Here is a 23,595-nt window from a genome sequence, read left to right as displayed (position 1 = left end):
CTGAACATTGCTATACCTTCCCAGCATAAATACCTGAGTATACATTACATAGAAAACGGCTTTCTCTCACTTATGTGGTGAGTGTGAGAGACCGGATATATCTCTATATGAGTATGCAGGACTCAATAAAACCCATTTCCAAGCTTAGGTGAGCATTTTAATGATGAAGTTCGTTGTTTTCACATCAAAATCTATCATTTTAGCCCATAAAAAATAGGTCAAAAAATGGCCGGCATGGAGGTGACCCATAGGGCTAAGAATAGCTGGCACGTGGCGGGTTAAGGTGTAGTTTTCAGAAGAAATCTGAAAGAAAGTGTTCTGATAATCTTCGAAGCCACTTACAGAATGACTCAAAGTTCATTTTAACGGCAGTATGCAAAGAGGAGCATGTCAGGTATTTTGTTGTATTTAATTTTAAAACTCTCTGACAGGTACAAATACTTGAGAGCCCCTGACAAAAGCTGGGAGCCGCAGAAGAGTGATGGGTCCTAGTCTAGCATGCTGGGGCTCATCACATGTGAGGTGAGTTACTACATCTATTCAACTCAATAAACTTGTTGACTAGTCATTCCTATATTAAATGGAACCATCAGGCAGAACATGGATCAGATTCAAATGATAAGTTAGTCTCCCACTTAGTGATTCTTCAAGGAACTACTTCATCCATTGTTTTAAGAAACTGAACTTATGTTTAGACTCAGTCGGTTATGCCAGTTTCTGTCAATTGGATCATACCAGGATAATTCATAAAATAATTTACAAATCATTCATTCATTCATTCATTATTACACACTTGTATAAAATATGTTCCTCATGTGTAGAATCTTGCCTACGCCTTGTGAACAAACTCTTTTTTTTTTAGAGAGAGATTTCAATCAACACTAAAGACAGTATGATGAAAATTAAGGCATGCGACTTTGGATGAAAATTAACCTGTTAACTCCAATAGTTCCTCTGCGGGGGATTCTGCTGGAAGGGTACTAAGCGTACTGGCGTCTGCCTATCGGCTCATAGTTGCGAAGCTCATGTGTTTGTACCCTGTGGTTCCCGTCTTTATTAAATTTTGAAAATGCCCTCCTTTGTCCTATATTGTGGAGGCTGGGCACAAATGGGTTAAAGAAATAGATGGATCTGCCAGTGTTTAACCCATTACCTGCCAGAGTTCCTGTGTGGGGGATTTTGCTGGAAGAGCACTAAGCATACCGCCATCTGCCTATTATCGAACTTGTAGGTAATTATATCGTCGTAATAGCCGAGCTGTACTTAACAGTGACTTTATTTGCAGGAGACAATCTTAGAAGTAATTGTCATCGATGACAGGCGAAAGATAAAGACTATTACTGGGGTTTGCTCTTAGTTTATTTCTTCAAAGGGGATATCTCAATATTTATACCAAGGAGTATGTGTGGAGTGACACGTATGGATCGAGTGCGGAATGATGAAGTGCGAAGGAGAACTGGAGTTGTTCGGGAGTTTTCATTACCAAATTTAACTTTTCATTACCAAATTCGTAAAGCTAGTATTTATATTTATTCTTCACTAATAATATATACAAGTGGAAATACATGTAATCAATCTCCTTATAATTAACAGCATGTTGCTTATTTTCACGCTATGTAGGCTTGCAGATAATCAGAGACAGCAGACAATCCACCATTTTCATCCTGTGTATCCTCACACATGTGAAAAATCCGTTTGGTAATGCATTATTCTGATTCATTACCAAACGAATTTTTCATTTCCAAATTGACCCACATTTGGTAATGAAAAATAGCAAATGGCAACCCTGACAGGGGAGGGTGAAGGGGTCATGGTGTAACAGCTTCAATGCCACGTGGCAATTTCAAATTACTGGGGGGGGGGGAAAAGTAGGATTTTTTTCTAATATTTTGCGATTTTTGGCCCATTTTGTGAACATTGGATCGCGGGACCAAAACATCCGGGAAGTGGGGATGTCCGGAAAGTTGGCGTCTGGAAAGTACTGGGATTACTGTATATGAAAATACTAGTCATATTTGGATTGTATGTAATTATTTACAGTCATCTAATAAAAAAAAAAAAAATGCTCTCCTTGGTCTCTGTTCCACAAAAAAAAAAAAAAATGTTCTTGAGCTGTGACAAAAATGAACGAAAATGAAAATTTGAAAATAATAGTGCGACGTCTGAGGCAATACCATTTTTACAACCTTTCCCTTTCCACACATCAGCTGCCTAATTAACTGTACTCTAATGCCTAATCAAGCATAAAATACATACACGAACCTTGACAAATTTAGAATGTTTTTCATTCACGATTCTGTTCCACTTCATTTCAGTGGAGAAAAGAGACTGTTATGTGTATACCGGTACAGATATATCTACACATTACAAAGCTGTACCTTATTATATTCTTGAGAAACAGGCTCATTCCAGTGAATTTTTCTAGAGGCCAGAATACCTCAGTGGTAGCTCTCGCGTTTCACGACCAAATGGCTGGCAGTTAGAGCCTTTGTACTAGTATGCTCTGCGATCCAGACTTTAGCATGGTCAAAAGGCGGCAAAAATCGAGTCACAGATGATGACCACTGCATGCTGGAATGGTTGGGAACTTAGAATGACGGAGACTCTCTCCTACTAGCGGCCTCTTCGGTTGCGTTTGTTACTTTTCGAGTGGCCAAAAGTTAATAGTGGTAGGATACCAAAATGACGGCCAACCCAAGCCCGACCATCGCAATTTCCCTAAATGCTCCTGGGTTACACATTAACAAGCTACTAGGTCAACTCTGTACCACCAGTTCTCAAGGGTTGTACAAACAATAAAGTTCGAGTAGGAGGAAATGTGTATTAACAAGACCAAAAAAATGAGTAGAAATCTTCCCATCTACTAGCCTCACAGAACAATCCTGAATCAGTTGCCACGTTATTCAACAAACATATGGCCCTAATATCAAATTTCACAAAACTTAGCTCCTTTGTCCCAGGTTCAGTCCAGTGTGACTTTCCATAATCGTCCCTCTGTGCTCATAGTTCACTGGTCCGGTCTTCTTATATTCTTTACCTTGACTTCCACACTGGGACCTTGACCTCCACACTGGGACTTTGACTCACGCACTGCGACCTTGACTTCCTCACTGGGACCGGCTAGAAATTAATATGTACAATGAATAACTATTCTCCCTAATGCAAGTAATCCCTTCACATGATCAAGAAAGTCTCATAATAAAGAAACATGAGTTACAACACTCTGCATTTCAATTAAAAACAGAATAACACATGGCACTACAGACACATAGGACTGCTCAAAATAATGCTTTTTGTAGGGCTAACATAGAAGAAAAGTACTATAACAAATAAGCATGAATTACCCTACTCTAACAATGAAAAGCGTCATTGAGTCGATATCATTGTGCCTCACAAAGTAACTACGTAAGCATTAACTCACGACTAACAAAACCCTAATAAGTACTGAATTGCAAAGTCATCCCAACACATTAATAAACAATTTACAGTTCACGGCACCTGATAATTGGCCCACAAAAATTACACATTTATCTGAGGTCCAGACAGAGCTCTGTAGCTAGCATTCTTGTATTCCAGTTACACACTAAATAATAATATAAAGTACAATACACAAATATAAGGGATATACCTCACTATCCAGCTCACAGAATACAAGAGCGGTGAGCGGGACTCAGGACTCGCTCTTCAAATGAAGTGAATAGCGTCACCTCGCATGATCAACACAACACTTCCTGGGGGATGACAACACTTGACACTAACCCTAGATCATTTCTCTATTTTCGTCACTATTATCACTCGTGGGGTGTCACTTTTTCGCGCTTCAACATATCAAATATCAATATTATCAAATAACAGAATTCATTTGGGGGGGGGGAGATGATGACAGAACCGACCATCCATCACATTTCATGGTCGGTGAGCGAGTGACACGCCAGTCTTGCGTGGTGGAAAGGAGGGGGGGGGATATGACGGCTTACACAATTTAAAATTTTCATTGCTATAGACTCGTGATAGACTCAATGTGATGCCTTACCCCTTACAATTGATTACCTGAGAAAAATGACATTCCATAGTTACAATAATCAATCTCCACAACCACTCTCAATACACTTGCATAAAAAAAAAAAATAACAACAACTAAAATCATCGTGCCTTACACCACTTTGCACATGTGTATGTTATGCTGGATTATGTGACCATAGGCACATATTCCTACCTGCTCGAGATTTTTAATATTATAAAAGAGACTTAAGACTAATAAATTACAGTAGGAAAAAAATTACTTAGCAACTAGATAACTTAATCTACATTCTGATCACATTCACATGGAAACAGCTATACCCTGGCCACACTCTCTCACTAAATCGGACTTTTGGTCATAAAATGAACTAGATACAACATAATATCATTTCCGGGCACTACATCCGCCCACGGTTAGGGAAGACCAAAAGTTCGGGCGACTGGACCTGAACCCCTTGGAAATACCCAGTGCCAACACTTAATGAACACTGTACATAAATTCACCTACTTGACCAGTCTCCCAATACTGCTACTGTGGAGTGTTCCACACGCTCCTTGCTCGTGGGGGGAAACCTATCTACATGCTTCCAAAGACACCAGCCAACCTGTCCTATACTGCGACTGTGGGATATTACATAAGCTCCATGGTCGAGAACAATCGGGGGCTATCCTGTCCACACAAAAAAGTTTCTCTACCAAGAGTAAATTTTCTCATGCTACTCACAATATGCAAATGACAACATATGCCACTCACCAGGTATATTCCTGACAAGGAAAGTGCCCTGCTACAAGAAGAAACTTTGTGCTTAGCTGAGAGTAACACGAGCCACTCCACTGCATTCTGTCTGGAGAGACCGAGCGAAACCTACCTACCTCCCCTAACATGCGAGAGCCCCATAGTTCAACTTCTCTAAGCCCTATAGAGAAACTGGAAACTTCCCCTCTCTCTCTGAGCAGTCCTATACTGTAGTTTGGGTATTACATACATTCAGTGCTCGAGGTTCTCAAAGCGAGTAGGAAACCTCTAGGTAGAACTGCCCCTCACATGTACAATTCCCTAAATCTGGAAAAAAAAAAAAGTTCCTAACCATGAGAGCTAGTTTTCCCTAACTAAGCCATACAATCTATCCTAAAAAAAAAAAAAAAAAAAAAATGATTCGAGGCAAGGCAAGAACGACGGTCTATGCACCATGGTGTACTCGATTTGACAATACACAGCTTCCATGCCTCATCTTTCCAAAAGCTGGGCATACCCTAAACAAGTATGCAAACCTATTAATCAACCCGAAATTACATCCCATAGGTACCGGTAGAAAAAGATAAATACACAGGTAGAGTCTAGAGAGACTGGAAACGTATACCTGACTCCACATTCCCAGCCAGTTAAAGCAAGGACAAGACGAGCTTAGATTTAAAAAAAAGTATATACAATATATACACCATACTTCCATCATCATCATCATCATTATCAATTGCGGATGTTTCCTGCTTTACACCCACTCCCTCAGGCATTTCAGTCTCAAGGTCAATTAATTTTTCAACATGGGACTCCATCATGAATTTTACAAACATGAGCAACCATAGGAGGTGAAGCTCAACTATTAAAATGCCCAACTGCAACACCAAGATAGTAGCACTACAAAAACACATACCGTATAATTCTGCATATAATGCTAAGTACATATACCTTTGAGAACTGGAGGATGAGCTATTACCATAATTAGATTTAATGACTGATCTAAACGACCTCTCAATTATTGCTTCCTAGTTTAATTACCCTCACATTAATAGGTCATCCACTGCTGTCACCATTTTTACTAGTAGACTCTGCAATCCAGAATTTCGCGTGGCCAAAAGGGGGCAAAAATCAAGTCACAGATGATGACCACTGCATGCTGGAACGGTCTGGAGCTCAGACTGACGGCGACTCTCTCCCACTAGCGACCTCTTCGGTTGCATTTGTTACTTTTCGACTGGCCAAGTTAAGAGTGGCAGCATGCCCAAATGACAGGATCAGTCTCCAGCCTGGCCAACCCAAGCCCGTCCATCACAATTTCCCTAAATACTCCTGGGTTACACATTAACAAGCCACTAGGTCAACTCTGTACCACCAATTCTCAAGGGTTATACAAACAATAAAGTTTGAGTGAGAGGAAATGTGTACTAACCCGCCGCGTCCCAGAGACGTGAATTCACATCCTCACATGATGTGCACTCATATCCCGGAGACGTGAATTAACTCGGCAACATTGCAAAGTCCCTAATTTGCACAATTTTCAATTTTCACGAGTGATTTAGCAAGTGATTTTTGGCACGTATTCACGGGACGCCTTCCTCTATAAGATGCCAAGCAGGGACAATGCCTTACACCGCATAACCTCTCCCCCCCCCCTGCACGCCATTGTCTCGGCAATTCACCTGTTACCAGTGACCTGGCCAATAAAGACATTCAGGGCCAGAGTGATTCCCCAATCGATGACAATGTGGAGGACATAGTTTACATAGCATTAGAGGAAGAAACAGTCAGAAATGATGATCAGGTAATATGGGAAAAAAAGGTCATGAATGGTGATGAGTTAATGAGTGAAACAATGCTTATAATGCCTATATTAATGTTTGAAAACCAATATACTCTTGTACTACATATAAATTCGTACCAAGTAAATAAATAAATACTGTTTATGAGTGGATAAAATAGTTACCCTCCCAAAGAACTCGTTTTCTTTGGTGCCAGCCTGTTAGAAAACCCAGTCAGGTAAGGAGGTACTCGTACCTAGATCGAGTATTTTAAACCTCAGTGAGCGGTTTCTCTATGAATTTTCGATGTTTCTCACCAAAAGCGGATGTTTGAGCCCCCCTCCAAAAAAAAAAGTCCAAAAATGTCGGGACTGGGGCGTACCACTGCCCAGAAAACGTTGGGATGGGGCGGGTTAACAAGATCAAAAAAAGGAGTAGAAATCTTCCCATCTACTAGCCTCACAGAACAATCCTGAATCAGTTGCCACGTTATTCAACAAACATATGGCCCTAATATCAAATTTCACAAAACTTAGCTCCTTTGTCCCAGGTTCAGTCCAGTGTGACTTTCCATAATTGTCCCTCTGAGCTTATAGTTCACTGGTCCAGTCTTCTGATATTCTTTACCTTGACTTCCACACTGGGACCTTGACCTGCACGCTGGGACTTTGGCTCACGCACTGCGACCTTGACTTCCTCACTGAGACCCGCTAGAAATTAATATGTACAATGAATAACTATTCTCCTTAATGCAAGTATTCCCTTCACTTGATTCAAGAAATTCTCATAATAAAGAAACATGATTTCCATTAAAAACAGAGTAACACATGGCACTACAGACACATAGGACTGCTCAAAATAATGCTTATTGTAGGGCTAACATAGAAGAAAAATACTATAACAAATAAGCATGAATTACTAACCATGAAAAGCATCGCTGAGTCGATATCACTGTGCCTCACAAAGTAACTACGTAAGCATTAACTCACGACTAACAAAACCCTAATAAGTACTGAACTGGAAAGTCATCCCAACACATTAATAAACAATTTACAGTTCAGGGCACCTGATAACTGGCCCACAAAAATTACACGTTTATCTGAGGTCCAGACAGAGAGCTCTGTAGCTAGCATTCTTGTATTCCAGTTACACATTAAATAATAATATAAAGTACAATACACATATATAAGGGAAATACCTCACTATCCAGCTCACAGATTACAAGAGTGGTGAGCGGGACTCAGGACTCGCTCTTCAAATGAAGCGAATGGTGTCACCTAGCATGATCAACACACTTCCTGGGGGACGACATCACTTGATACTAACCCGAGTCCATTTCTCTTTTTTCGTCACTATTATCACTCGTGGGGTATCACTTATTTGCGCATCAACATATCAGACATCAATATTATCAAATTATTTACAGAATTCCTTGGAGGAGCGGGTGGAAGATGATGACAGTACCGACCATTCGTCACATTTCACGGTCGGTGAGCGAGTGACACGCCAGTCTTGCGTGGTGGAAAGGGAGGGGAGGATGACGACTTACACAATTTAAAATTTTCATTGCAATACACTCGTGATAGACTCAGTGTGATGCCTTACCCCTTACAATTGATTACCCGAAAAAATGACATTCCCTAGCTACAATAATTACTCTCCACAACCTCTCTCAATTCACTTACATCGAAAAAAAAAAAAAAAAACACTAAAAATCATCGCGCCTCACACCACTTTCCACATGCGTACATTATGCTGGATTAGGTGACCATAGGCACATATTCCAACCCGCTCTAGATTTTAATATTCTAAAGAGACTTAAGACTAATAAATTACAGTAGGAAAAAAAATGACTTAGCAACTAGATAACTTAATCTACATTCTGATCACGTTCACATGGAAAAGCTATACCTTGGCCACACTCTCTCACTAAACCGGACTTTTGGTCATAAAATGATTAGATACATCTCATTATCACTTCCGAGCACTACACCTGCACAAGGACACCGTATTTCTGGTGAGGGATGTACCTTTCCCTACAAAGATCTCTTTTTCCCCTCCAGAGATATATGGTCCATTGGCCCTAGCTCAGAGGATTCACCATCTTGTTATAAAGTAACAGTAATATTTAGTATTAGACAACCCTTTTCATATTCATGACCTACAGAGTGCCCTACATCTACACTTGCTCTAATTTCATCTCTATATTTGTCAGAAAAAAATAGAGGATCGCTGGAGAGTCACAGAGCACTGAATATCATGTTGGGCACAGAGCAGTGTTCCCCCTTCTCCATCATTCTGGTGACAGACGACTCTCCATGGGCGTTCTTTGTGATGCAAGTGCGTCACTGTTAGCATAAAGCAAAACTTGACCATTCTTAAATTGGATTAAGGAAATTAGATTAGATTATACTCGTATGGAAAAAGTAAAATCTGTCCTTACGATACATAATACTGTATGTAATTCACTCATCCCCTTATACTGATCTAAAGAACAGACTTAATCTAAACTCTGCTTGGCAGGTGAATGTGGCATACCTATGGAAGTGTTACTAAGGAACTGCAAAGCTCTTAAGTTACATAAAGACAGTCACTGTGGAAGATGTTTTCCAGGATAAGAACCTGCAAATATCTCGCTCTCCAATGAACATTAGTCAAATTTAAGGTCCATTCATTGTTATATGCTTTACTTTCAATGGTGTCAGTGGTATAAAATGAATAAAGATCGTCTCTATGCTATCTCTATCAGGATCTGACTGACTTACGGGCTTCGCGGGGAGTCGGAGTGTTTTGGATGACAAATGATGAACAGAATACTAACATGACCCATGAAAAACTCTCCCAGGTTATAGCCACTGCTCAACGTGTATGTGGCTACAGCATGTCAAGGCTGATACAATAGCTTTGAGAGATGGACTAAGGACATGAGTGTGTGTATGTGTGTGTGTGTGTGTAGTTTCAAACACAGATTAAATGCATCCCTATTTAGAGTAATGAGCTTAAAACTGAAACGGTTTGTTAATTACTTTGTGTAACATTATTTTCGTGCAGCGTCGTGGTGGGTGACGATGGTGGTAATGAACATGGACTCAACCTTCCTCTCCGCCTTTGCTGAGTCCTCCTTCAAGAACCACCTCCTGTCCGTGCACACAGTAAAACTGCTCGCCTTCACTCACCTCCCTCTCCATTGTCTCCAAACCCTCCACCACCTGCACAAGACTCTATCATGCACCAACCCTCTACTCGCTAATGTCAACAATGCATTACCAGTCCTTAGTTAGTAAATACTTTCTATGGATGAGAGCACTAATACGAGGTGATATTTCTCACATTGATATATTGGCTTTATTTATATTTATCCATTTCTTCTTTTTTCATATTTTTTCAACAAGACCACCGTGCTGTCAAAGCTACTCTTCACTGATACAGAAACTCAACCATGTACTGACCAAAATCTAAGTCTAGTCTACCCACCAAATCTTTTTCCAAAGAAATTTCTATGGTAAGATCGTGTCTGTAACTGTCGACGATCCTTAAAATAATATGTGAATGTTTTTATCATATGGTCCTTTTTCAGAATATGTTAATGTTTATCATTATTCACTTGACGAGACTGTGGATGCAGTCAGCTGGTATAATGGAGAACATTGCATCTATAATATATTTTACATAATTTCAGCGCTACAACTCAAGGTGGAATGCAACTTCCCTTTTCGCTGTACTGGTTTTGTTAGCTGGTGCTTAGTTTGTGAAGGTATGTCTGATTTAGTCTGAGGATAGTCCTTGGCCACGTCAGACTACAACCTCTTGCCTCAGGTTCCCACACTGACCCCATGTGATGGTGACAGCTGTGGAGTACCACTCCCAGTCAGCAGTCATGGTAGATGACCCAACGAAACCTGACTGCAAGCAGCTTGATTTTACAGGTGTAGCGGCGTATATCATGGAAATACTGTCCACAGCTATGAACTTCACCTGAGCTATTGCTTGCGCACATTCTAATATACGCAGCTGTTTTCTTGGATGCAGTATAAGCCTTCATTGCATTTGTTCCAGCTCAATTATGAGTTCTTTTGTGCTATGTATACTGATTTTATGTGGACATACTTTGCGTCAATCATATACAATGAGACATTAACCCACCACGTGACAGTGCCGTTTTAAAATGGTCTAACATAATTCCGTGGCCAATGCCAGTGACGTTTTAAAACAGTAAAAAAAAAAAAAAAAAAAAATCACTGGGACCTTACTTTTAAAGATTTGCCAGTAAAAATTGGCAGGTATGTATGGTAACTGTTCCTCTTCCATCCCCCAGGCTGTCAAGGCCATACACTTACTCGCTTCCCCCCTCATGCTCTCTCTGCCTCACTCTGCCTGTGTGCCTCACCCAGTGCTGAACATGGTGAAGACATTTTGTAAATATTTTCACGTAAATATGAGTTGTAAATATTTTCTTGTAAATGTAAGGACTATATAGTGGTCATGTTGTAAATACCTTCTTGTAAGTGCCAGGACTGTACATAATGAAGTCAGGTAGTACCTATCTTCATGTAAGTGTAAGATAATGCATTCACAGAGAGAAAGACATACAAATTGTGATAGATGTTGAAGTAATAAGTAATCAGAAAAGTGTACTGAACATTGCTATACCTTCCCAGCATAAATACCTGAGTATACCTTACATAGAAAACGGCTTTCTCTCACCTATGTGGTCAGTGTGAGAGAGCGGATATATCTGTATATGAGTATGCAGGACTCAATAAAACCCATTTCCAAGCTTAGGTGAGCATTTTAATGATGAAGTTCGTTGTTTTCACATCAAAATCTATCATTTTAGCCCATAAAAAATAGGTCAAAAAATGGCCGGCATGGAGGTGACCCATAGGGCTAAGAATAGCTGGCACGTGGCGGGTTAAGGTGTAGTTTTCAGAAGAAATCTGAAAGGAAGTGTTCTGATAATCTTCGAAGCCACTTACAGAATGACTCAAAGTTCATTTTAACGGCAGTATGGAAAGAGGAGCATGTCAGGTATTTTGTTGTATTTAATTTTAAAACTCTCTGACAGGTACAAATACTTGAGAGCCCCTGACAAAAGCTGGGAGCCGCAGAAGAGTGATGGGTCCTAGTCTGGCATGCTGGGGCTCATCATATGTGAGGTGAGTTACTACATCTATTCAACTCAATAAACTTGTTGACTAGTCATTCCTATATTAAATGGAACCATCAGGCAGAACATGGATCAGATTCAAATGATAAGTTAGTCTCCCGCTTAGTGATTCTTCAAAGAACTACTTCATCCATTGTTTTAAGAAACTGAACTTATGTTTAGACTCAGTCGATTATGCCAGTTTCTGTCAATTGGATCATACCAGGATAATTCATAAAATAATTTACAAATCATTCATTCATTCATTCATTATTACACACTTGTATAAAATATGTTCCTCACGTGTAGAATCTTGCCTACGCCTTGTGAACAAACTCTTTTTTTTTTAGAGAGAGATTTCAATGAACACTAAAGACAGTATGATGAAAATTAAGGCATGCGACTTTGGATGAAAATTAACCTGTTAACTCCAATAGTTCCTCTGCGGGGGATTCTGCTGGAAGGGTACTAAGCGTACCGCCCTCTGCCTATTGGCTCATAGTTGCGAAGCTCATATGTTTGTACCCCGTGGTTCCCGTCTTTATTAAATTTTGAAAATGCCCTCCTTTGTCCTATATTGTGGAGGCTGGGCACAAATGGGTTAAAGAAATAGATGGATCTGCCAGTGTTTAACCCATTACCTGCCAGAGTTCCTGTGTGGGGGATTTTGCTGGAAGAGCACTAAGCATACCGCCGTCTGCCTATTATCGAACTTGTAGGTAATTATATCGTCGTAATAGCCGAGCTGTACTTAACAGTGACTTTATTTGCAGGAGACAATCTTAGAAGTAATTGTCATCGATGACAGGCGAAAGATAAAGACTATTACTGGGGTTTGTTCTTAGTCTATTTCTTCAAAGGGGATATCTCAATATTTATACCAAGGAGTATGTGTGGAGTGACACGTATGGATCGAGTGCGGAATGATGAAGTGAGAAGGAGAACTGGAGTTGTTCGGGAGATGGCTGGTAGAGTTGAGCAGAGGGTGTTGCGATGGTTTGGGCATATGGAGAGAATGGATAATGGGCGAATGGTGAAAAAGATAACTAGATCTGATGTGAGATGTGTAAGGCTGAGAGGAAGACCACGAATAGGATGGATGGACAGTGTGAAGAGAGCGCTGGATGCGAGAGGGATGTCTGTTGAGCAAGGAAGAGTGGCTGTGCGTGACAGAAATAAATGGAGAGAAATTGTGAATGAATAAGTGATGACGCAGCCCTTAGGGGATATTCTCCCGCATTTGGTCTGATCAGCTATTTCAGGTCAGGTGCGGGTAAGGGGATGAGTCTGTTATGATTTGGCAGGGGTAAACCAGCTCTGCTGTCGGGCCCTGCTGCGGATGTCACTGATTGCATTGCGCAGTTAACCCTTGTGCGGTGTGGTGCGGTGAGGATCTGTCCGTTCTCCCCTTTGGGGCTAAGATGCGAATGAATGTGTTTGAATGGATGAGTAAATGGGGAGTGTGTCGTCCTGTCTCGGCTACCTCCCTTTCCTTGGGGGAAGCAGCCTAGGTATATAGATAGATAGATAGAAAGATGTCTCACAAGAGCGTATTGAGGTGAATGCGTTTTATGCTTGCTAACTTCACGAGCCTGTCACTTTTCTCCACCGTGAGTCTCTCTGGAGTGTAGACCCTCTTCTCCCTTTCTATCCTGTCTGCTTCTGTCTCCTAACTCCTTCTCTCTCGTATAGGAGAGGCTGTGGCATGTGTAATCCATGGTTCAGTAGAATTTTCACGATTCTGGGGACTTTCCAATTAGGGGTCACAATGTGCTGTCTGTGGCATATTGTGCTGTCTGTGGCATTCCTGCTGAGAGAATGTGCGAATGTCACTTCCATCAGCCCCAGCCATAACTTTCAGCTAACCTCTAAATTACATGTGTACGTTCCTGTCTATTAAGTATTGTATTATGATATTTTTGAGTCCTGACACCATTGGCTCATAGTCGTGAAGCTCATAGGCCCCTATCCCCTGGTTCCCGTCTTTACTTAATTTTGAAAACGCCCACGTCCGTCCTATATTAAGGACGCTGGAAGCAAACGAATCAAGACATGCGACATTGGATTAAAATTAAGGTATGCAACTTCGGAAACCTGTCTCCACTATACTCATCACCCTCAACCACTCCATATCGTGTACTGACATTACATGAAGTACACTAGTTTGATACGGTGAGCACCAAGTGACATACTGTACTGTTGTGCCCAAGAATTACGTAGAGTGGTTGAAATATTTTCTAGCAACTCTGATGAGGCTGTGGAGCTGCCGTGAGTGAATCAGAGTGGTTTCTGTCAATCGCCTCCTAGTTGCATAAAAGGGATGGCTGTTGCACTGAGGTCTCTCCTTGGTCTGTATCGTGGTAGCAACTGCCACACTCATTCATACAACAGTAATCTGCATGACCATTGAAGCTAAAGTTTGGTTTACTACCTTCTCCAGTTATAGCTTAAAAGCAATACAACACATTCGCAAGCAAAACTCCAACCTACCCAACCACATTGTCGTTCTTGCCAACCGTGACAGGCTCGAAGGAATACACATTCTAGTTACTTCTATTCTGCATAACTTTGTAGGCTGGAAATGGTTTTTGGTACTTCTATAAGTATAATCTTCATGTGGAAGGTATGGCATCGGTAATGTAAAGTCGCACCACAGAGAGGGTTAAGAGTTGGTGGAGATTACTATATCCTGGCAGATATTCTTCTCTTTTTGGAAATATTTACTTTAACAAAACAATGCAGGAAGTGGAGTTCACTCCTGGACCTTTTCTCCTGGATCTCAGCAGAAGCCAGTGGTTGAAATACTCTGCATATACTGTATGTTCATGGGTGGGCATCATGTTCTAGCTGCTCGTGGTCATCCTAAGCCGGAGCCGTGGTGTTTCCTACAGCCTCTTGCACCAGTGGTTTGGACAACTTTGTTAATAGCATTGTTGGCTGTGTGCTCAGTGATACTGCTCCTGCCTTTCTGTTTTCCTGTTCACGCACACGAACCAGGCAGCGCAGATCCCAACACTTTTAACTGTGAGCGCATTCTCCTTCAAGAAGGTAACTGGTTTAGTCTTTTGAAGCTGTCAGTGATTTGACGTTAACCTGTGGAATTTAAAGTTAACTTAGGATATTTAACATAACGATTAAACGTGGTACAATTATGCTGCTACACTTGTAATATTCGAAGATCATTTCCTCTAGGCATGAAAAAAAAAAAAATCTTTTGGTTTATAATCCCCATTTAGTTTGAAAAGAAAAACTTCATCATGTGCTGTATAAATGTACAGAAAAAAGACACATTATTAAATACATCAGGCCATATACTGCTATTGGGATCTCTGTTCCGTGTTACTAATTTCTCTTTTGTCGTAACAGATATTAAGAGAACTAAAAGCCAGTGGTGGTGGGAGCGTGTGATGCTGAGGGTGTGGATGCTGATGATGGTGGTGCTGACACAGAGCTACGTCGGCAACCGCATGTCCCTCTTGGCAGTCAGATACATCGACCATCCATATCAGCGACTTGATGACGTTCCTAACAACTCTGATGTTGGGATAATTCTTGTTCAGAACACTTTGATCATCCACTGTCTTAAAGCGAGTAATTGTTTTTGTGATGTAATTCCAAATAACGTACAATAAACCCTCACTATACCGGATCAGTTGAGGGGAAACCCAGTCCGATAAAGCTGATAATCTGAAAAGTCCGATAGTCCCCGCCAAAAGAGGGATTTCGATTAATAATGGAAAATAAAAGAGCAGAATACAATATTCAAGTACTAAAAATGAGAAGTATACCATTTTACACTAACTTGGACAATATTCACACCCGTGTTATAGCACTGCTTTATGATTCGCCCAACTCGGTTGGAAAAACAGCCATCAGCACTGCTAACTGCTTTCTGAGTCACCCAGCGCACGGGAAGCAATCCGGTTTGATCTGTTAGGTCACAGTTGTCTGGAAGGTCTCTGTGGCTTTCTCCATTTACCGAATGGCGGAATCCGGTTCTTCCGGATACCCTCAAGCGTTCTTTCAATCCTACATCTGGTCTAACGGGGTATACAAAGGTGAGGGTTTACTTCACCAATGTTTGTTCAGTGCCAAAGAATTTTTAGGTTGTCAACAAATACTACCCCGGTTGTGTATAGTCAGACCAGTTCTAAATGAAGTAGTGTCTAATCACTCATGAAGGATTCCATGAGTTTCTCACATTTTTCATTAGTAACAGAATGCGATACATTTGGGACCATTCATCCCATCAGGAAACTATTGGCAAAGTTGTTCTTTATCAGCCCATCAGTATTTGTAGACCAAAAATTAACTAACATGTGTGGCTTGTTCTGAAAAGCTAATTGACTTCCCAATCGTAATCAGTTATCTTCACAGTATGCCATACAAGTAATTAGCTGGTAAAGCTTCACAACTACAGTACTATATGCTGTGGGGTCAATTATTTTACCCAAGTTTCACCTACTTATTTAATCGAAAGATTTTCAGTACAGTTGAGTATTACTGACAGCCGGCCGAGTCAGGTCCACTCCGCGAGCTGGGGAACCTGATGGACACAGAACGAGTAGCTTATAGATCGTTCGCAGAATTACCCCAAAGCCTGGAGACCATTGTGTGGCATGGCAGTCATGTCGTGTTTGATATGGACATCATCTATAATCACGTTCTGCCAAGGAGCTTTTCTCTCACAGGTCATTATGTGGTTGTCATGTTCACTGGAATTATTTATGGTCATACCATTCTAGCAGTCTTTTCTATAAAATGTAGCATATCTCATATCAGTGGGGAGATGGGCTTATTTGCCTTGTTTAATTAGAAAGGAATTTCATTATAAATCACTGGCCTGGCTTTTGACAAATGGCATCTTGTAAGCCTTTCCAAGAAAAGCTCCCTTATTCTATTTAAAAGTATGAGAGTCCTGTCACTATCTGTCTATATATACCTAGGCTGCTTCCCCCAAAGAAAGGGGGGTACCCAAGACAGGACGACGCACTTCTAATTTACTCACACACACACACACACACACACACACACACACACACACACACACACACACACACACACACACACACACATTTACTCGTATTTTAGCCTCAAGGGGAGAAGGGACAGTTCCCCACCGCACCTCACTGCACGAAGATCAACTGTACAGTGCAGTCAGCGACATCCGCAGCAGGATCCAACAGGAGATATGGTTTACCCCTGCCACATCATAATGGACCCATCCCCTATCCCGCACCTGACCTGATCAGTTGATCACACCAAATGCGGGAGAACAACCCTTCGAGACCATGTCATCATTTATTCATTCACAATTTCTCTCCAGTCATCCCAATCACGTGCAGACACTCTTCCTTGCTCTACAGACACCCCTCTCGCGTCGAACGCTCTCTTCACACTGTCCATTCACCCTGTTCATGGTCATCCTTTCAGCCTCACACCTCTCACATCCGATCCAGTTATCTTTTTCACCAATCGCTTTTCATCCATTCCTTCCATATGCCCAAACCATCGCAACACTCTCTGTTCAAATCGTTCAGACATCTCTCGTATAACCCCAGTTCTCCTTCGCACTTCATATTTTCTCACTCGATCCATACACGTCACTCCACACATACTCCTCAGACACCTCATCTCCATGACATTCAAACTGTTTCTCTCTGTTACACCCATATTCCATGTTTCAGTCCCATAAAACAGTCGGTACCACTGCACCCTCACACAGCCCTCTCTTTACATCCAATCTAACCGAACGATATAAACACTTTTTTTCATTCCTCCCAGCACGTTTCCTGCTTCATTCATTCTAATCTTCACTTCTAGATCTATTCTTCCATCAACAGCAACATTCTGACCCTAAATACTTAAAACACTCTACCTCCTTAAGCACCTCACCATTCAAAACTACATTCATCCTTCTACCATCTACCAACCTCGTACACTTCATCGGTTTACTCTTACTCTCATTTACTCTCAGTTTCTTCCTTTCAAACACCCTTCCAAACTTCTCTATCAGTTGTCTCAATCTCTCTCCTTCGAATCAGTCACCAGTGCGGTATCATCCGCAAACAGCAGCTGATTCAGATTCCACTCTCTACCATCAGCATTCACCAGATTCAAACCTCCACCTAACACTTCCATTCACCCTCCTTACAACATCACTCATACAAATATTAAACAACCAAGGCGACATGACTACATTCCTGCCGCAGCCCCACATTCACGGTAAACCAGTCATTCATAGTATTTCCCACTCATTCACACGCTCTATTATTTACTGTACATAACAACTTTTCAGTCCTTTTAACAACGTACCGTCAGGTCCATACAATCTCAAAACTTTCCACAAGGTCTCCGTATCAATTCTATTGTTGACTGGCTAGTAAGATTGTTGAATGTGTGCTTTGAGAAAGGTATGGTGCCAATTGACTGGGCAAGTGCTTGTGTGGTCCCGTTGTATAAAGGCAAGGGTGATAAGTATGAATGTACTAGCTTCAGGGGTATAAGTCTGTTGAGTGTTGTAGGTAAGGTGTATGGTAGAGTGTTAATTATGAGAGTTAGAGAGGGTACAGAGGGAGTGATTAGTGGTGAACAGTGTGGCTTTAGGAGAGGGAGGGGATGCGTTGATCAGGTGTTTGCTGTGAGACAAGTGTGTGAAAAGTATTTAGCGAAAGGCAAGGATGTATTTTGGGCATTTATGGATTTAGAGAAAGCGTATGATAGAATTGATAGGGAGGCTTTGTGGACTGTTTTAAGATTGTATGGACTTGATGGTAGGTTACTAAAAGGGGTGAAAAGTTTTTATGTAAATAGTAGAGCGTGTGTAAGAGTGGGAAAAGCTGTGAGTGATTGGTTTCCCGTGAGAGTGGGGCTGCGACAGGGATGTGTGATGTCGCCTTGGTTGTTTAATATTTACATGGATGGTGTTGTAAGGGAGGTGAATGCAAGAGTTTTAGGTGAAGGTCTGAGTCTGGTAAATGTTGATGGAGGAGAGTGGAATCTGAAGCAGCTGCTGTTTGCAGATGATACTGCACTGGTGACTGATTCAGAGGAGAGATTGAGACAGTTGGTAGAGGAGTTTGGAAGGGTGTGTGAAAGGAGGAAATTGAAAGTAAATGAGAATAAGAGTAAAGTGATGAAGTGTACGAGGTTGATAGATGGTAGGGGGATGAATATAGTTTTGAATGGTGAGTTGCTTGAGGAGGTAGATTGTTTTAAATATCTAGGGTCACATGTTGCTGTGGATGGAAGAATAGATGCAGAAGTGAAGTTTAGAATAAATGAAGTAGGAAAGGTGCTGGGAGGAATGAAAAAAGTGTTTAAATGTCGTTCGCTTAGAATGGATGTAAAGAGAAGGCTGTATGAGGGTGTTGTGGTACCGACTGCATTGTATGGGGCTGAAACATGAAATATGGGTGTAGCAGAGAGGAAAAGTTTGAATGTAATGGAGATGAGGTGTCTGAGGAGTATGTGTGGAGTGACGCGTATGGATCGAGTGCGAAATGATGAAGTGCGAAGGAGAACTGGGGTTGTTCGGGAGATGGCTGGTAGAGCTGAGCAGAGGGTGTTGCAATGGTTTGGGCATATGGAGAGAATGGATAATGAGCGATTGGTGAAAAAGATAACTAGATCTGATGTTAGAGGTGTAAGGCTGAGAGGAAGACCACGAATAGGATGGATGGACAGTGTGAAGAGAGCGCTGGATGCGAGAGGGATGTCTGTTGAGCAAGGAAGAGTGGCTGTGCGTGACAGAAATAAATGGAGAGAAATTGTAAATGAATAAGTGATGACGCAGCCCTGAGGGGATATTCTCCCGCATTTGGTCTGATCAGCTAGTCAGGTCAGGTGCGGGTAAGGGGATGGGTCTATTATGATGTGGCAGGGGTAAACCAGTTCTGCTGTCGGGCCCTGCTGCGGATGTCACTGATTGCATTGCACAGTTGACCCTTGTGCGGTGTGGTGCAGTGAGGATCTGTCCGTTCTCCCCTTTGGGGCTAAGATGCGAATGAATGTGTTTGAATGGATGAGTAAATGGAAAGTGAGTCGTCCTGTCTCGGCTACCTCCCTTTCCTTGGGGGAAGCAGCCTAGGTATATAAATAGATAGATAGATAGCTTTCTCTAAATCAATGAACGACCAAAACAGATCTTTACCTTTCGCCAAATACTTTTCACACACCTGTCTAACAGTAAACACCTGAGCCGCATTTTGGCGGCCCAAGCAACAGCTTCGGATTCGAAGCTCGTCTAGGGGCGCTTGGTTTCTGTCCGCCAAAACAGAAAGCCGAAAAATTACACTTGCCGATTGCAGTGTAAACTGACCACAATCTCTTCTTAACATGAACTGGTCATTTTCCATAGAGCACAGGACAAGTATTTTACCACCATAAATGTGCATTTAGACCGAAAAACCTATGATGAAAACCCCGCTCACTTAAAAACTTATAAAAGGGTGGGAAAAAAAGTACACAATTGTGTTGAACTTAACAATTACCTGTTGCTTTACCCAGGTTTTTCTCTTTTACCATGTTAATAATTGGAGTGAATTCCCCTTCATGTCCTTTTTTATATCTACCAAACTTTTGGTGTTTTCATTAGACGTCCACCCAGCCATAACAATGTTTCGCCTATTCTTACCTGTACTTTCATTCTAGAGATTACAGCAGACCTGCATTAGGCAAGCCCATCACAGAGAGTTTCTACAAATCAAAATTGTTTTTCATTCCCCTGCAAGAGTGGAAATATCTCGAGAATTAACCTGCTTGATGTGATATTGATTCACAATTCACAGTCTGCCCTTTTAATTATATCAACTGAACCTCTATATGATTATGTCGTTGGTATTTGTCACCGGCAACCAGATGTATGTATGGATAATTTCATGATATATTTACTTGTCATTGCTGGCCATTGTGAATTGCTACACAAGAGTCTTCTCCTTCTTGTTAGTCCACCAAGACTGCTCCCAATCACGCTTCGGTGAGATACGAAGACGCGCTTGGTTTCTATGGCCTTGGATTGGGCCGAGCTTCGTATCCTTCGGTCCGCCAAAACGGGGTAGCTTGGTTTCACCGTAGACCAGCTTCGAATCCGATACGCCGCTTGGTCCGCCAAAATACAGCACTGGTCTACGCATCCCCTTCTTCTCCAAAATCCGCACTGCTCAACGCCAGTCACTTCCTCTGTGCCCTCTCTAACTCATTTCATCAACACTCTACCATATACTTATCACTATATCATCAGTAAATATTTTGACAGGTACTTGTGATTTTTACATGTCCCGGGGCAGCTACCTCACCACTCCTCTAGGCATGCTGGCTCAGAATAACAGCCCCTTTATGCCGCGGTTAAATCAGCTGTAAGTGCCGAACCGTTTATTAGTAACTAAATAATAGAGAAAACATTGGTCTTGTGTGTTTCTTCTTACACGTAAGTGAGCATACTTCATATTAATATAACAATCGAAAAGGACGAGGAATAATTGTTATGGCATATATTTACCAGTATGTCGAACAAAATACTTAAAAGAGTTTTATTTTCCTTGATAGGGCTTATACACTAGTGGAATCTGGTGTATATGACAAATGGGCGAATTTCTCACATCCCAATTCCAGCACCTGCAAGAACCCTCCCATAGTCATCAGTCACCTCTGCCTTCTCACTCAGCAACCTGTGGGTAGGTCCTGCCACGGACCTCTTGGATGGTCTGGAAAACCACCAGGTTGTTAGATTTTACTCATTAACTTCCATACGTGTTTGGAGACTTTGTGTTAAATATATAAGCATAAACCTTTCTTGGAAATTTACCAAGAAAACCATTAATCATTTGCATTAAACATGTTATATAATCCCAAGGTAGGTTTTTGTTTACTGATGTTAATGAGGTATTGTGGGTTGGTTGATAAAGGAAAAGATTACGGCATTATATGTTATTTTGCTCATTTTCAGGGCATGTTCGTGGTGCTGGGGTGCGAGTTCGCAGTGGCCGTTGTGGTGCTGTTGATGAAGCAGGTGTGGTGGGGCCAAGTGGAGAGAGGAGGGCCAGGTGGACACCCATGACAAACACACCACCATCACCCCCACCTCTGACCACGCACTTCACCAGTACTGACCACGAGCTTCACGTGAAATTCATGCTTACCTTTAAGTTTTCAAATTTACAACAATGCACAGGTCATAAATATATGAGTTAATTAACAAACAACAGTGATTTTTATACGAATGGCAAATCCGTGCAGCGTCATTCACCGTATTTTTTTTTTTTTTTTATGACTGCATTCCCCTCGCATCATTTCTGTAAACAAATGTAATAATATTTGAAACATGATGACTAGTTGCAACAAGAGTATGATTTGACTGACAACAAAATTATATGAGAGAAATGAGATGATAGATTTGAAAATATTTGTTGCCTATCTATCTATCTATAGCCCGATGCCCTAATCCTGTAAAGGGTGGCCGCATACAAAACGCCTCCAAGTCGCTCTGTCACCCACCAATTGACTGCCCTCCCCACAGCTCACTCCCCTCTCCCCACAACTCACTCCCCTCTCGCCACAACTCACCCCCCCCTCCCTCATATACCTTTCAACTCCATCCCTCCACCTCCTCCTCGGTCTCCCCCTCCCTCTCCCTCCCTCCACCACCCACCTACATACACCCTCTTAGTCAGTCTTTCATTCACCATTCTCTCCACATATTCAAACCACCTCAGTGTATTTCTCCTAATTTTCTCAGTCACATCCACATCCACCCCACAACGTTCTTTCACTTTCTCATTCGTCAACCTGTCCCTCCATGTTACTCCATATGCTCATCTCAGGTAACTCATTGTTGCCAGTTACCCAGAATCATTGACAGTTTGGTAAAAGTCCATAGCCCATTGACTCTCGACTTAACAAACTTTTCTGGTGCTAGTCTAAATGAAATTCTTTGCCGTATCAGGATCACTTAACGTAGTTTCTGAAGTTTTTGAATGCTAGACAAAAAAAAAAAATTTATATGCTTTTTAAATTTTGTACACATCTTCTAATAACAAATTATCACGTAAGCTTTCTAAAATACTGGCTATGTATATGATTGCTTTAGCAATTTGCTTAAGTGGTGACTGCCAATATTATCACGATGCATGTTTCGCTACTTGAGGAATTAATACGGACAATGATTTTATTTAAGGCATGGGACACTGCTTGAGTAGTGCTTGAGATATTTTAGATCACCATTTCTAAGCAGTGAAAATTTTATTATTATTATTTTTTTATGTGTCCGACACTGGGCATAGGCTTCACAGCCTGCTCTCAAGGCCCAATAGTCCTCCTACATACCATATACCTCTACATGTCACCACTACGGTGCTAACACCCACCGTCCATAATGAATACATGCTAGGGCTGTCTCATACAGGACTGGTGTATTGGTATTAGCTGGGGTATTTTTACTACATGTCAGCGGGCCTTCGAGTAGATCAGTAGTGTCTGCTTTTTATTAAATTCAAATCCTTAAACTGTTCACTGCCCCAGCGGGGATTTGAACCTGGGTCCGGTAGGCCTGCAGGCCACCTCTCTACCGACTGATTCTGTTGTAGAATGTAATGATTTCATGAAACAGATTGGATAGATAGGTGTGCACTAGCTGAACTGGTGAGAGGGGAGGGGGAGGTATTAACTGGCTGGTGTGGTGAGAAGGGAGAGGGAGGTATTAACTGACTGGTGTTGTGACAGGGGAGGGGGAGATGTTCACTGGCCATAAAAGGTGCGCAAAAGACCAATCTCCACTCAGTGTTCAGCTGCTGCTTCACGCTGTTAGTCCCATTCCAGTCTCACCTGAACCCCCACACCCTGACCGTGAGTCATGTGGCGCTGTGTTGAGTAACCATAAGCCGTAGGTCAGTGTTAATAATCTCTACCGCATTTAC

The 23,595-nt window shown here is 41.6% G+C and overlaps 1 protein-coding gene across 1 annotated transcript; it reads left to right on the top strand.

Moving 5' to 3' along the window:
- The first annotated feature begins 14,508 nt into the window (after nt 1–14,508).
- On the top strand, nt 14,509–21,740 carry LOC145390868 (ionotropic receptor 93a-like). The gene is made up of 6 exons (XM_080265608.1): nt 14,509–14,731; nt 15,050–15,222; nt 16,194–16,374; nt 20,940–21,039; nt 21,230–21,353; nt 21,630–21,740. The coding sequence occupies exons 1-6, from the start codon at nt 14,509–14,511 to the stop codon at nt 21,738–21,740; spliced, it is 912 nt and encodes a 303-aa protein (XP_080121734.1).
- Nucleotides 21,741–23,595: the final 1,855 nt, after the last annotated feature.

This window comes from Coenobita brevimanus, chromosome 16 (assembly GCF_032717465.1).
Source record: "Coenobita brevimanus isolate Jiangsu-jjx chromosome 16, ASM3271746v2, whole genome shotgun sequence".
Classification (NCBI taxonomy): Eukaryota; Metazoa; Arthropoda; class Malacostraca; order Decapoda; family Coenobitidae; genus Coenobita; species Coenobita brevimanus.
The sequence above is the reverse complement of the archived record's forward strand: the minus strand, read 5'-3'. Positions and strand labels throughout refer to the sequence as shown.

Excerpts from the sequence above, each read along its gene's own strand:
- LOC145390868 (XM_080265608.1), top strand. The coding sequence starts at position 14,509 with ATGGGTGGGCATCATGTTCTAGCTGCTCGTGGTCATCCTAAGCCGGAG. Across the intron at positions 14,732-15,049 it reads GCGCATTCTCCTTCAAGAAG|ATATTAAGAGAACTAAAAGC; the intron begins GTAACTGGTTTA and ends TTGTCGTAACAG. Across the intron at positions 21,040-21,229 it reads ATGCCGCGGTTAAATCAGCT|GGCTTATACACTAGTGGAAT; the intron begins GTAAGTGCCGAA and ends TTTCCTTGATAG.